This window comes from Setaria italica, chromosome II, assembly GCF_000263155.2.
Source record: "Setaria italica strain Yugu1 chromosome II, Setaria_italica_v2.0, whole genome shotgun sequence".
NCBI classification, from domain to species: Eukaryota; Viridiplantae; Streptophyta; class Magnoliopsida; order Poales; family Poaceae; genus Setaria; species Setaria italica.
This window is the reverse complement of record NC_028451.1, coordinates 2,322,876-2,338,675: the sequence shown is the minus strand read 5'-3', so window position 1 is coordinate 2,338,675 and position 15,800 is coordinate 2,322,876. Positions and strand designations below refer to the sequence as shown.

General features: G+C 48.4%; 2 protein-coding genes across 2 annotated transcripts; one reads left to right on the top strand and one right to left on the bottom strand.

Moving 5' to 3' along the window:
* The first annotated feature begins 6,207 nt into the window (after positions 1-6,207).
* On the top strand, positions 6,208-7,230 carry LOC101784928 (protein G1). Its single transcript, XM_004958883.4, has one exon. The coding sequence runs from the start codon at positions 6,249-6,251 to the stop codon at positions 7,017-7,019; it is 771 nt and encodes a 256-aa protein (XP_004958940.1). The 5' UTR covers positions 6,208-6,248; the 3' UTR covers positions 7,020-7,230.
* A 1,974-nt stretch (positions 7,231-9,204) lies between these two features.
* On the bottom strand, positions 9,205-13,383 carry LOC101780050 (inosine-5'-monophosphate dehydrogenase). The gene is made up of 4 exons (XM_004955370.2): positions 12,313-13,383; positions 11,450-11,629; positions 10,265-10,522; positions 9,205-9,556 (listed from the first exon to the last, which is right to left on the bottom strand). The coding sequence occupies exons 1-4, from the start codon at positions 13,300-13,302 to the stop codon at positions 9,485-9,487; spliced, it is 1,500 nt and encodes a 499-aa protein (XP_004955427.1). The 5' UTR covers positions 13,303-13,383; the 3' UTR covers positions 9,205-9,484.
* Positions 13,384-15,800: the final 2,417 nt, after the last annotated feature.

Below are 15,800 nucleotides of genomic sequence, written 5' to 3'. Positions count from 1 at the left end.
CAACTAAAAGAATCTTTAGCTAGCTAGTTAGATCCCATTTGGATCCATAGTAGATAAATTTAGCCACCTAAAACGGAGCAACATGGCTAAACATTTAGAATAATCAATATATCCATTGTTCTTTGCTGTGTGGCCCCTGCTCGATCGATCCCTGTGCACGCTCCGCCACTGTTTGCGCCATATCATAGAGTTCTACCTCATATATGGCACGTGGTGGATCCTGTCATCTTGATGAATGATGGCACACTAAAATGACCAAAAGCCCAAATCCAAATCAAGCACGATGCAGCTCGACACGACCGCACGAACGGATAAGGCACCAAAGCACAAGTACGGCGACGCTCAGGCCATCTGCACGTTGGGTCGCCGACGACCGTCGTACTCGCTCGATCACGCGATCCAAAGCAAAAGGCGATCGAGGCCGATCACTGCACGCTGACAAGACGCAAGTCTGGATACTGGCAGGAGCACAGGACGAGCCAGACGAGAGACGACGACTGCCATCTCCCAGTTCTGCCGTGTTCACTGCTAGCTCGTGTTGGAAGCAGTGGCCTAGTGGCTAACTTTATAACAGTTTATCTGTAACATGTTACCTTGTACTCGAGATAACTATGAGAGGTTGTTACCTCGTAGATCAAGTTGAATAGAATCTGTAGTTTGCTGTAACAGATAGATAGATCAGCAACAACCTCATCAAGTAATCTCGCAATCTTGTAAGCCACGATGAGCTACGTGGCCCTAAGGGTTCAACACTTCCTAACACACATATACCATCTTGCATGGTAATCAGAACCTAATCCTCTACCGCATCCATGGCAAGCTCATCCTCCACACCGCTCCTTGCCAGTTTCCGAAAAGCCCACCAGAAGCAATTACCTCCTATGGCAAGCCCAAGTGATGCCGGCTATCAGGGTGCCCAGCTCGAGTCCTACCTGGATCCCAATGCTGAGGTGCCCCCAAGGAGATTATCATAGTGGTGGATAGCAAGACCGTGAAGAATCCAAACCCATCCTACGCCGCCTGGGTTTCGAGGATCAGCAGATTCTGAGTTACCTGCTGACATTGATGACTCGTGACGTCCTCTCTCAGGTCGCAACACACAAGACGGCGGCCAAGGTGTGGATTGCCATAGAAGAGATGTTCTCCTTGTAGAACAAGGCGTGTGCGATGAATACATGCATCATGCTCTCCACGACCCAGATGGGCGCTTCGACTATGGCAGAGTTCATAGCAAAGATGAAGAATCTCGCTGATGAGATGGCGGCGGCCGGGAAGCCGCTTGATGATGACGAGCTCATCAACCACATCATCACCAGTCTCGACTCCGAGTACAACCCCATCGTGTCAGCCATCCTCACACGGACTGACTCGATGACGATTGCTGAGCTCTATGCTTAGCTTCTCGTGTTTGAAACGCGTTTGGATCTGTAGCATGGCAGGTCCTCCTCAGCGAACCTAGCGTCACGAGGAAATCGTGGTGGCCGTGGTTCCCGTGGTCGTGGCCGCGGTCCACCACAAGGCTAAGGACGCGGCAATGGGAGGGGCTGAGGTAGCAACACCAACAACACTCGTCCCTCCAACAGCAGCAACTCCCGCAACAACAAAGAGCGGTGCCAACTTTGTGGTCGAACAAATCACACTGCGATCGACTGCTAGTACTGTTTTGATGAAGACTTTGTCCCTCAAGAGAAAAGTGCCTCTGCAGCGATGAATTCCTATAATGTTGACACGAATTGGTACATCGATACAGGTGCTACTGATCATGTCACAGGAGACCTCAACATGTTGTCTGTTCATGACAAGTACAATGGTAGTGATCAGATTAGGACGGCTAGTGGTGCAGGTATGCATATTAATCGTGTTGGTCATGCTATTGTTTCTACCTCTAGTCGCAAATTACATCTGCGCAATGTTTTACATGTTCCTCAAGCTCGAAAAAATCTTGTTTCTGTTCATTGCTTTGCTGTTGATAATCAAGCTTTCCTAGAATTTCATCCTAATGCTTTCTTTATCAAGGACATGGCCACAAAGAAAATTGTGCTGCGGGGAAAATGTGAGGGCGGTTTCTATCCTATCCCCACCGAGTTAAGAAGCCACGCCTTGAATGCAATAAAACCAACTGCTACAAGATGGCATAGTCGGCTAGGGCACCCATCTTTTCCTATTGTTCAAAAGGTCATTAGCAAGTTTAATCTTCCCTGTTCTAGTGATGAGAATAAAGACTCAGTTTGTGATATAGATGTCCATGCATCTCGCGGCCCGTTGGCCCGGCACCGAGCCTGTTTTTTCACCCCGAACCTAGCCCAGCCCGGCACGAAGTTCTTCGGGCCCATGCTAGCCCAAGCCAGTAGCTCGTGTCAGGCGTGGGCCACCATCCCAGCACGACAGGCGGCCTGACCCGACATGATTTTAGGGTACTGGCCTGAAATGGCCCGTTAACCACTCAACCTTATACACACCAATACACCATCTCACCCACGGTCCGCTCCATGCCATCCTCCCCTTCCGCTTAAACACCCCATCCGCTCCCCTTCCTCTCCAACCTCCGCCTCCCCTCCGGCCTCCGGTAGCTGCCTCCCCATCCTCTTCGCCCCCTACCCCTACCGCTCGCCGCCAGGCCCTTCTCCTCCACGGCGGCGAAGGGGCCAGCTGTGGGGAGCAGCGGCGGCGGTAGCGGCGCGGGGGGCCAACGGCGGCGAGGGGCCCGGCAGCGGTGGCGGCGAAGGGGGTGACGGTTGCAGCACGCTGGAGGAGACGAGGGCTCACCTGCAGCCTGTAGTGGCGCAGAGCACAGGGAGCAGGCTGTGAGGGCCCGCCATGCCTCGCGGTGGCCTAAAGCCAACCGTGTTTTATGGGCTGGCCCGGCACGAAAAAGGCCTTGCGGGCCCATGCTTGGGCCGCTGGTGCGGCCCGTGGGCTGGCATAGCACGGCACGATGTTGAGGTTGGCCTCTATTTACTTACTCATGCATCGATGCCTATGAAATTTTGGGACGATGCCTTTCTTGCTGCTACCTATCTAATCAATCGCACCCCTAGTTGTGTCATCGATTATCTTACTCCATTGGAAAAATTGTTTGGAGAAAAATCAAATTACTCATCTTTTTGGGTTTTTGGCTATGCTTGTTGGCCAAATTTGCGCCCCTTCAATCAAAGGAAACTCTAATTCTGTTCTAAACAATGTGCCTTTCTTGGGTACAGTAGCCTTCACAAGGGATTCAAATGCCTAGACATATCAACCGGCTGGTGTATATTTCCAGGAATGTAATCTTTGATGAAAATGTTTTCCCTTTCAGCACCCTACATATGAATGCTGGTGCTAGGCTCACCTTTGAAGTCCTTCTCTTGCTGCAACATTTAGGTGGTAGAACAATACATGATGACACGAGTAATGCTTCTGCTAACCCATCTAATGAGTCCTTGAGTTCTGCAGAAAATCCGGGTGAAAATGATGCAGCTTGCAGCTTCTATGGTGGTGATTTCATGCAAGCAACAGCCAGCACAGCTCCCGGAGTAGATCTCCTTGCCGGACAGCCTGCGGTGGTAGGCGGATCGCCCGCAGGATCGATGCCAAGATCATCCTCGACCCGTGTGCTAGAAGACAACGCCAGCTCGCACACGCACGCCAACCCGTCCTCGCCTGTGCGTGTGCTCCATTCGTCCACGTGCCCTGCTCTGTCTCGCGAGCACGCGACCAGCTCCTCTGGCGCTGCGACGTGTCCAGAGCATCAGGAGTCGCTCGCGCTAGGGAGACAGCTAGAGTCTGGTTCACCTGCATCCTCCAACGAACTGGGATCTTTTGCACTACCGGGAACATCTCAGCCGGGATCTTCTGCACCACCTGATGCACCTGTGGCCCAAGCGCCAACTCGACCTAGGACTTGAGCTCAGTCCGGCATCCGCAAACCCAAGGAGTATTCTGATGGAACAATAAGGTACGGTCTCCTAGCTGCAAATGGTGAACCAAATACTCTTTCTGAAGCCTTGCATAATGTAAATTGGAAGCAAGCAATGGACAATGAGTACTTTGCCCTACAGAAAAATAAAACATGGTATCTTGTTCCTCCTCCTAAAGGAGCCAATATAATTGACTGTAAATGGGTCTATAAGATTAAAAGAAAACCAGATGGAAACATAGATAGATATAAAGCTAGGTTAGTTGCAAAAGACTTTAAACAACACCATGGCATAGATTATGAAGATACTTTCAGTCCAGTTGTTAAAACTGCTACAATAAGACTAGTTTTGTCTATTGTTGTTTCTCGAAGTTGGAGTCTTCGCCAACTGGATGTGCAGAACGTGTTTCTACATGGTGTTCTAGAGGAAGATGTGTTTATGAGACAACTACCTGGGTATGAAAGCAAGATAACACCTCACTTTCTGTGCAAGCTTGACAAAGCTCTATATGGCCTCAAGCAGGCGCCTAGGGCCTGGTATTCTAGGCTCAGTGAGAAGCTATAGAAGCTCGGGTTTCAACCTTCAAAGGCAGATACCTTACTGTTTTTTGATAATAGTGAGAAGGTAACAATATTCTTGCTTATATATGTTGATGACATAATTGTTGCTAGCTCCTCACAAAAAGCAACTGCAGCCTTACTACGTAATCTGTATGAAGAGTTCGCTCTTAAGGATTTGGGAGATTTGCATTATTTTCTTAGCATTGAAGTTAAGAAGGTAAAAGATGGTATTCTCTTGACACAAGAAAAATATGCAACAGATCTCTTAAGAAGGGTGAACATGGTTAACTGTAAGCATGTAAATACACCATTATCCACATCAGAAAAATTGTCAGCTCATGTTCGAGATTTATTGGGACTAGAAGATCTACAAGGTACAGAAGCATTGTTGGAGGCCTTCAATATCTGACCTTGACAAGACCCGACATATCCTTCTCTGTTAATAAGGTTTGTCAATACTTACATGCACCTACTACTATACATCTGTCTGCAATTAAAAGAATTTTGAGATATTTAAAGCACACATTAGACACCGGATTGAAATTCAGGAGGCCTATGTCTATGCTTGTTAGTGCATATTCAGATGCAGATTGGACAGGGTGCGTAGATGATAGATGCTCAACAGGAGGCTTTGTTGTGTTCTTAGGACCAAATCTGATTTCATGGTGTGCAAAGAAACATGCTACAGTTTTCAGGTCAAGTACTGAGGCTGAGTACAAGGCATTAGCAAATACCACGGTAGAAATTATGTGGGTTCAAACCTTACTAGAAGAACTTGGAGTCAAGGCGCCACCAGTTGGACGTATATGGTGTGATAATCTTGGTGCCAAATATATGTCATCTAATCCAATGTTTCATGCAAGAATAAAACACATTGAGGTTTACTACCACTTTGTGAGAGAAAGAGTTGCACGACAGCTTTTAAAGGTTGACTTTGTTCAAACAGGTGATCAAGTAGCCGATGGTTTCACCAAGCCACTATCAGCCAAGAATAGTTCAGATAGGGGGATTGTTGGAAGTAGTGGCTAACTTTGTAACAGGTTTATCTGTAACATGTTTACCTTGTACTCGAAATAACTACGAGAGGTTGTTGCCTTGTAGATCAAGTTGAGTAGAATCTGTAGTTGGTTGTAACAGATAGATAGATCGGCAACAACCTCATCAGGTAATCTCGCAATCTTGTAAGCCACGATGACGGCTCTTGTCATCTCTGTATAAACAGAGCTACGCGGTCCTACGGGTTCAACGCTTCTAAAACACATCTATCATCTTGCAGCTCGCACCTCGCAGCGACGGACGCCGGCCTGCCGGTCGCCGCGGGCTCGGGATGCCCACCACCACCACCGGCCGTGTCGCCGATCGCCCAGTCAAATCAAGAGAGATCAGAGATCCCTGCTGCATGCGTCGATCGACTTGACGTGACGGCTCACGGCCGCCGCCCGGTCCCGGCCGGCCTCTGACACTCCTCCTGACGCCGGCCCTGATCCGTCCACGTTTCGTCGCCCTTTCCTCCTGCCCTGCCCCGCGGCGCCCGAGCCCGAGCCCCTACGGCCCCGACCGCGCTGCCCCCGCTGCCCTGTCGCATCACGCTGCCATGCCATGCATGCTGCCATGGACCTGGCCGCTGCAGCCAGCGTCATCGTGTCCCCTCGGCTGCGTCACCGAGCAATACCCTATAGCTCAAATGATCGATGACCATCACTATATATTGTTAAGCCCGCACGAACCCGGCCGGGAAGCTCACATCACACCCACTGCCCGCTCTCAGATCGTCGTCGGAGATAGACGATAGATGTCGGCGGGCGGCGTGGAGGACTCGTCGTCGCCGGCGCGGCGGCCGAGCCGGTACGAGTCACAGAAGCGGCGGGACTGGCAGACCTTCACGCGGTACCTGGGCGCGCACCGCCCGCCGCTGCAGCTCCGCCGGTGCAGCGGCGCCCACGTCCTCGAGTTCCTGCGCTACCTCGACCGATTCGGCAAGACGCGGGTGCACGCGCCGCCGTGCCCGGCCTACGGCGGAGGCGCCAGCGCCCGGGTCGCGGCCCCGGAGGCGTGCCAGTGCCCGCTGCGCCAGGCGTGGGGCAGCCTCGACGCGCTCGTGGGCCGGCTCCGCGCCGCCTTCGACGAGCGCCACGGCGCCCGCGTGGGCGGGGCGACGACGGCGGCGGCGGCGGCCGCGCAGCCCGAGAACGCCGGCGCCGCCAACCCCTTCGCCGCGCGCGCCGTCAGGCTGTACCTGCGCGACGTCCGCGACGCGCAGGCCAGGGCGCGCGGCATCTCCTACACCAGGAGGAAGAAGAAGCGGAACAAGCAGCAGGGCACCACCTGCGCGGCCGCCGCCTCCGCCTCCAAGCAGGATAGCGGCAGCGCCGCCGGCACGACGTTGGTGGCTCCCGCGGTGCCGCCACCGCATCAGCATCCAACTCCGCCGCTACCACCGGCGGCGTACCTCACCGGTGTGCCGTTCGAGTGCTGCGACCATGGCAGCGTCTTTGGAGTACCTGCTGCCAACGGTGGCGCGGCGGGCTTCTACCTGCCATTGCTGTTCAACTCGTTTGTCTAGGTCATGCTCCTGCTCCATGCCGTTGACGCGTTGCTTCGCTCAAGCTTTGCTTCCTTTTAGTTTTCTGTATGTACGTATGCGGCTGCATGACAAACTACACGCGTAAGTTCGTGCACGGAGAAGAATGTAATGAGTTCATGTATGCGGTGTGATAGATGACATTCATGCGTTACTGTTTTTGCATTTGGTAGTTGGTGAACTGTGAACATGGCGTGCTACCTTCCATTGGTTCTGGATTTTCGTTCCAGATCGGTTCATAGTTCTGTTTGCTTTGATAGTTTTTCCAGAAAGCAGTAAGAAGATCATAAGTGAACTGAGCGTATATGGCAGAAGCTGCCTCGCATTTTTTAAATTTATTTTAAAATTTAACTAGCGTTATTCTTTCAGTGGTGGTGACTTTGTATAAAAAATCGACCATCCACCTGTTCAGCGCATCGCATAGGCGAGTAATTTAAAAATATATAATTTTTGGAGGATAAAAATATGAAACTATATAGCTAATAGAAAATACTTATGTTTGCACTCTCCTTCACACGCACTGACACGCGCGCATGCATGTATATTTTCTTATCTTTGATTATAGTAAGGCTATGTCAAAAGTATGACATAGGGATGGTAACGGGTCGGGCAAGCATGTCTCGGGCAAAATTCCTCGCCCGTACCCGCGCCCGTCGGGCAGCCACAGAGGAGGAGGCGCCATGGACTCACGGTGAGGAGGGGAGGCGGCGTTAGCATCACCGTGTCGCGCGCACGCAGCGGCGAGGGCCAAGGCTTGTTTCACGACAAGCGGCGCCGGCCGTCGACAGCTTGCCGCATCACGGGCTCTCGGTGGCGAGGTCGAGGAGCGAGGGGCGGCGAGGGCCGAGGCGCGGGAGGTGGAGCAGGCTAGCAGCGCTCGATGCTTGCCAGTTTTCCTGCCACCCTTGCGGCGCCGCCGCTGCCTGCGCGTGCGGATGAGGGGGAGGAGGGCGGCGGCGACGGGACACGGGAGCCTGCGCGAGAGAGTCGAAGAACGGAGGGACGGAAAGGGTAGAGTTGTGGGAGGAAGGGAAATCTTTTTTTTTTAGGCTGGCCACTCATGTGATACACCAGCAGATGGACGTGGAGATGGTTTCTTTGGTGGGCTGGGCCTTATTTGATCCTGGTGTGCTGATTTACATGCCTCTTTTGAGTTTCGGGTGTGTGACAGGTACCCGTGGGTAAGAATTCATGCCCGTGCCCTGCTCATAAGTGAGAATTCATGCCTGTACCTTTACCCGCGGTGAGAATTCATGCCTATACTTTACCCATCGGGTATGAAACCCGCGAGTAAAATTGCCATCCCTATCTACACAGAGCGGATCCAGCCGGGGTTGGAGCCTTGCCCCGCACAGCCCATAGAGTCTCTAGAAGCTTCACCTAAAAATTTCAACCATTAATAAAGAGGTGGAAGAAGAAAAGAAGGAAGAAGAGAAAGAGAGAAGAAAGATGGAAGAAGGAGAAAATAAGACCCTTTTCTTCAAGTTGTAGATCCGCCATTATTCCTACGTACCAAAAGTTATAAGTATAAAAATAATATTAAAATGATCTATATAATTTGGGCGGAGGGAGTTGTTACTGTTAGTCTGCGTTTTTTCATCCCCGTTCGTTCTCTGCACCCCGGATCCTTTGTGATGGTCGGCACCCCGGCCTGCCCCAGCTCTCTGGACCAACTTCCCCTGCACTGTGTCGTGTCCTGTCCTATGCATGGGCATCCGATCTGCTGCCCCATTAATATTGCTGGTTCATGCTCCTCTCGATCTTCATTCCATCGATCGTCGTTACTGTTTTTCCACATGTGTTACCTTGCTTTCATTTCATCTCGATCTGGCGACTTGCTTGAAAATGCATGCTGCAGCTAGTACAATGGCACTGGCCAACAAAGGAGTACACGTACTTCGTATCCGTGAGCATGCAATGGCACGTAGATGTGCGTCACTACTACGTACTCATAGCAGCGTGCTACAGTGAACAGTGTCTGCTGCATGCATTCATCGATTGGCAGCAGTAACCGGCCCTGTGTGCAGGCTTTCTCTAGCCCTCCTGTGCCTACGGATCGGATCAAGTCGTGTACATGCGTCTCAGCCTATGTACATGTCGTACCTTTTATAGTTTTATATGAACATGAAACAAAAATGATTATTTGGTAGTAGTGTTCGAAAGCAAAATTTGTTTTTATATTGGTCTCCAGGCCCAATGCCAGCAGCTTTGGGGTTGGATGTCGATTCAGGCAAATTATACCATTACATGATCCAAGAAACACGAGAGCACAGACGGCAAACTCACAGCCAACAAGGCCAAGGGTTCATATGCCGTAGCACAAAACACATGCATGGAGAGGCAGAGCATCCGCCATCGATCGATCCATCATTCCAAACTTATTTCACACAAAACACACAGCCATTGTTTGTTTGGAATGCTGGATTCAGTCTGTGAAATGAGATGCCTCAGAATGCCTTCTTCTCATAGGAAACAAGACCGTGGATCCCTCCTTCGACTTGGGCAGCTCCGGTTCTCACCTGAATTCAAGGACCAGCTTGTCAATAAGGAACATTACATTTTGTGTCAAGAACTAACAGGTCAGAGATACAAAAAATACAGCGTAACCAACTAAGCATCGAGCAATATGGTTCTTGGAACCGATGTTCGTTTCTCTGCTGCGTTGGATGTGCGCCAGCATATCCAGTGGAACTATGCTTATTTTTCTGATAATGCAGTTGAAATATGTTTAGTTTTTATTGAGAAATCGAGGGGATAAAAATAGGAGTGGCCAATGGGCCTGCCACTGTAAATTTTGGAGCTAGCTGCGAGGATAAGGGCAGCTGTTTGAAAGTAGCAGGGTATGTTTGAAAAGTCAAGAGACGACCATGGACCTGTCATACACTCTATTGCTTGGACAGGAACGGTTTCTATCGTGCCACAACATATGTAATTTATTAGTATTTATACTTGGTTGGCTTACACGAAGAAGTTGCAGAATTACTGGCTGCTGTTAAAGGAGAACTATGTTTGGCTTAATTTTTTATTCCAATGTTGATAAGGTGTGTATTATTCTTTAATTTGCATGGACCTGGATGAATGCTAGTTGCATCATTGAAAGATTCTGGCCATCTTAGACGATCAGTTCACAAATTCATCACAATAAAAAACGATTAGGTGCAGACTCTGAATGAAACAAAGATGAGAATGTTATTTTTTTCACATTTAATTGCAGCTGATGTGCATACCTCTAGTCGAAGAGATTCTGATTGTAGAAGATCATGGGCTGACTGCAAGGAGGATGCACCCAGGTCCTGGAATCCTTGCTTGACAGCTTGCATTGTATAAGGAATGAACCTCAATACAGAGCCCTTGTCAGATACTGCTCCAGCAACTCCTTGAGCAACCTTAAGCTTAAGCTTGTCGCCAAGGTATCTGGCATCACTCCCCTTTGTCATAGCTTCAAGGGAACCCATGCCTCTGTATTTTTTGAGCCGACGCCCGTCCTTGGAGCAAAGATTCAAATAGAAGCACACTTAATTAGTTATGAGTCGAGTCTTATATATTTGATTGTAGAAGGTAAAGTAATTTAATCACATTACACTCAGGAATTAAAATTTTTGGAAAAGAGTCCTAAGATACAATACAGTCCCAAGTTGCTGGAATGTTGCGCGATTCCTATGACTTAAAGTTGGTTATGAATAAAATAAAATAGAAAAATGTCGAAAACCAAGCTTCAAATGATTCATGTTTTGAATATCCAGAAGACCCAGTAAGTTTATTTGAGCCCTCTAGTCCCATTCATGCCATCAAAAGGTTCATATACAGCACAAGCTTTTCTTTACGATGCAAAGGTTTCAACTTTACAAGCTAACCACTAACAACTAGCTTGTGTAAGCTAGCACCGGTCCACTTAAATTAAAATCCAACAATCCATGGGCATAGAGCTTACGCCATCAGTTAAAATGGGAAACCAAATGGAATAATAAGAGTTCTCTGACTGTATTTCAAGAGGGAAATAGTAAGCACACGAATCTTGTATATCCGTAGGAACTAAGAACACAGGTCTTCTTAATCTATTGTTATTGTATCTTTACCAGAATCAACATATATATCGCTACATAAAAAGGCATACATGGAGGAAAAGGATGGTTTTGTAAGAGAAGATACGATAAATCATGAGGAACACAGCTGTCTATAATTAGTATAAGTAGCAGCACTCTGCAGACATTATATGCCTAAATCCCAGATTGAATGTTGTCTTACCATACTAGTGTCAGTGGGCTGAACAAATGAAGCATGTTGTTCTAAGAATTGATAGATAGCAGTTACTACTTGCCTCATAGCTGATTGCCCAATTATTGTGTGCTTAACAAACAAAAAGATAAACTGAAAAGAGCTAATAAACGAAACAAGTCATAATAATCCTGTACCTTGTACTCATAAACACCAGGAGCTTCAAGACTTCCAGCCAGGAAACTACCCATCATAACAGTAGATGCCCCTAGAGTCAGAGCCTTCACAATATGTCCAGAGTTTGAAATTCCACCATCGGCAATAACAGGCACATCATGATCCTTGGCATATGATGCGACCTTGTAAACTGCAGTAGCCTATCACAAAGAATAGAGAAAAGGAAAAGGCATGAACATAGTGGAACTCAAGATGCACCTCAAGGAAGGAAAGGGGGGCAAACTATAGGAGGATAAAAATGTGGTCCTACCACTATGGATTGGTAAAAGTTTATACACGATATGTTTAAGGCCTGTAGGTTGTAATTGCATCCTCTATTAGAGCACCAAGATGCTTTGTAGAAAGTGCTTGTTATGATATGCACAATGCCTGATTATTGAAGAAGCACGTTGCACCTTTCAAGAAAAAAAAGCAAATGACACAAAGTGTTCTTTGTAAACAATTCTGAATGTATAGCTTTCGAGACTGAAATGTAGAACTATGCAACCAGATAGGCTCTGTTCTACTTTGCCCAGTGTGCTGATTTATCATGGCTACTTGTTTACATTTCATTAGGTTATTGAATGAAGCTCCCAAACATCATCACAACTTTATTATGCTGCCAAGTGCCAATCACAAAGGTACAACTACCATTCAGATACCCTCCTCAATTGAATTCAAATGAGTTACTCAAGTACCTTCATGGATTTCAGCCCAAAAGAATCAGTGAAAACTTTACAGTGCTCAATCATCTCGAGTAAATTTGAAACAGCAAGCAAATTCAACTTAACTGGTCCCTGTAAACGTGTACCGTATCAAGAAATAAGCAAGGATAGTATCATACCTGCCCTCTGCCTACGGCACAAACCTCCTGCGTCGTGCAAATCGATCCAGAGCCCATCCCCACCCTCAACCCATCCGCGCCGGCGCCGATCAAATTCTGCGCCTGTGCAATCGTGACCACATTCCCACCGATCAAATCCACCTCCGGGTACATCCTCTTCGCGTACTTGATCATGTCGAGCTGGTAAACAGAGTTCCCCTGAGAGCTGTCGATGACAATGGCGTTAGCGCCTTCCTGGACCAGCAGCTCGAGCCTGCGCTTGTCCTCCTCCCGCGTCCCAATCGCCGCCGCGACGACGAACCTCCCATCCGCCCCGATCGACGGCTTTCCCAGCTTTGGGTAGCTCCGGATGCGCTCGACGTCCTGCGCGGTGATGAGGTCGACGGCCTCGCCGGCGCCGTCGTCGGAGACGATGGGTGCGAATTCCAGACCCTCGTCGGCGAGAAAGGCGGCGGCTTGCTCGAAATCGAAGGAGGCGGACGCTGTCCCGCGCGCGGCGGTCATGTACCCCGACACGGGGACGCCGGGTCTGCGGTCGGCGGCGGCGGCGACGCCGAGGAGGCGGGAGCGCGCGTCCCCGCGCTCGGTGACGAGGGCGTACGCGCAGCCGGCGAAGTCGGCAGCGGAGGGGACGGACGAGGGGGCGAGGAACGGGGTGCCCGAGACGAAGGGGACGCGGCGGGACTTGGCGGCGCGGAGGATGGAGGCCTGCGTCGCCGGGTCGGCGTTGCTGTGGACGACGGCGGCGCCGCCGAGGGCGGCCATGGCGGCGGCCATGGATGCCTCGGAGACGGTGTCCATGGGCGAGGCGACGCAGGGGGTCGCGAGCGGCACGCGACGGGAGAGGCGGGTGGAGAGGTCGACGGCGTCGGCGGGGAAGTCGATGTACCCCGGGAGGACGATCACGTCGTCGTACGTGTAGGAGACGCCCTGCGAAAACAGCCGCGCCGCCGAGGAGCCGTCGTCGGCGAGGCCGCCGGCGTGGGCCATTGGGCGTTAGGGTTTTGCAGAGTTTTGACGGTTCAGATGGGTGGGCCGCCGGCGGAGGTGAGCGGCGGCCGGATAGCAGTGGCAAACTAGCAACAGAGAGAACGTAAACGAAGGGCAGCGACGCTAATTTATAGCCGCCTCGAGCATCAGCCGTGGAGTTTATTTTAAGAGGAAAAATCATACCTGCCGTAAGTTATGAGATTTTTCGTTCAAAAAAGTAAAGTTACGAGATTTCCTGTTATACTTTGGAAAATTTTCGTGTAAATAATCTACTGCATGAAATGAGCCATTGACGGTTAAACGCAGTTTGGATTCTAGCAATTAGATTAAGGGGGCGTTGGGATGGGAGGTGGTTAAACTTTAACAGTGTCACATCGGATGTTCGGATGCTAATTAGGAGAACTAAATATGAGCTAATTATAAAACTAATTGCAGAACCCTGTGCTAATCCGCGAGACGAATCTATTAAGCCTAATTAATCCATCATTAGCAATTGGTTACTGTAGCACCACATTGTCAAATCATGGACTAATTAGGCTTAATAGATTCGTCTCGTGAATTACACTTCATCTGTGCAATTAGTTTTGTAATTAGCCTATATTTAATACTCCTAATTAGCATCCAAACATCCGATGTGACAGGTGTTAAATTTTAACACTTGGTTGCCAAACAGGCCCTTAATAGGAAATTAATTACCAAGAATTTGATTCAATTAAATTTTCCTATTATGATCCATGGTCTCTCTCCTCACTAACTCTCTCTCCCTTCTCTCTCCTCACTCACACTCTCTCATCCTTCTCTCCCCTCACTCTCTCTCGTCCTTCTCTCTCCTCACTCGCAGATGCATGAAATCTTCCTTTCTAATTCTATGGGCTTGCCAAACAAGTCGAGCCGAAATGTATTTTCAATTCCAGCCATTTCCAATGAAATAAATCTTCCTTTCCAATTCATAGGCTTGCCAAACAAGTCGGGCTAGAATGTGTCTTCAATTCCACCCATTTCCAATGAAACAAACAGACCTTAAGGAAAAATCATGTGAATGTGTGGTTGACTTTAGGATCAGTGCCAATATCCCATGGGTTCCTTGCGGTCATATTTTTTGTAAAGATGATGTGAATATCTTGCACATCTCTATATAAGTCTTTCATAACCTCAGTTGGTTCTGGTTTTGAATCCTAGACTTAGAGGGTGTTTGATACCCCATGCTAAAGTTTAGCACCTATCATATCGGATGTTTGGATGCTAATTAGGAGTATTAAATATAGATTAATTATAAAACTAATTGCACAGATGAAGTCTAATTCGCGAGACGAATCTATTAAGCCTAATTAATCCATAATTTGACATGTGGTGCTACGGTAACCATTTGCTAATGATGGATTAATTAGGCTAGATTCGTCTCGCGAATTAACACGGGGGTTCTGCAATTAGTTTTATAATTAGCTAATGTTTAGTCCTCCTAATTAGTCTTCGAAACATCCGATGTCACACTGCTAAAGTTTAGCACCTTGTATCCAAACACCCTCTTAGGATGATGCTATTCTTTTAAAGCAATTTCAGAGAACCGCTAGTGGTAACATTGCTATTCTCTTAACTTAGAGATGTTCATGGAAGCAGAGAGTATGCGTGCTTATATGTGACTAAGTAAGTGTCTGCATTATACTTTGTTTTGTATAAAAATAAATAAGCCCTCCAAATTTTATTGTGGCATCAATTTTTTCATGATTTATGCCTAGGAGTAGACCGCAAAAGCAAATTTAACCTGCTGTTTAGCGCAGCCAGGGGCTGCCTAAAAGAATTCGAAAGCCGTATGATTTTAACTGGGCCACAATTAGTGTTTCGGGCCAGGCCCGGTTAGCAAACAGTCAGTCTAGAATTGTCCTCAGGCCTGGACTTTCGACAGTCCGTGCACAAATCTCACTAGGCCACACCTACATACATATGGCATTTCAGCCCAGGGGTTTTGATTCGGGTTAAATAAAATTTGATAGATACATTTTATGGTGCTTGAATTTCACAAAAATTCTTCTACCAGGATATCTGTGAATACACACGTCTTCAGTTTGATTCCTAGCTAAAGCACTTAATTTTGCAGCCTATTTTTATGCGGGACCCGCTTGTAAGTATCGCAAGATGGAAAAAAAAGGGCAAGCCTAGGACTCAACCCCTACACCTCCCAAACTGCGTATTGTGAGTTTACCACCACACTACAAGTGAACTTCAATCAATAGGCAGTCAAACATTTTATAAAACCAATGCTTACAAACGGAGTTTTGATGCTGCGTGTCGATGAACAGTGACCTGTTAAGTGGTTTTACTTTTTGTTTGCTCAATTTAGTTTCCTACCACGACTTCTCGGTTGTGCTCTTCTTAGTTTTCTTGATCAGTAAATAGTGCATCTGAAACACTGTAAACATTATCGCAGAGGATATGAGTAGTTATAATTTCAATGGAAGAGGGTTAAAAAAACCTGATGCTCCTTCGCGCAGTGTCTCAGC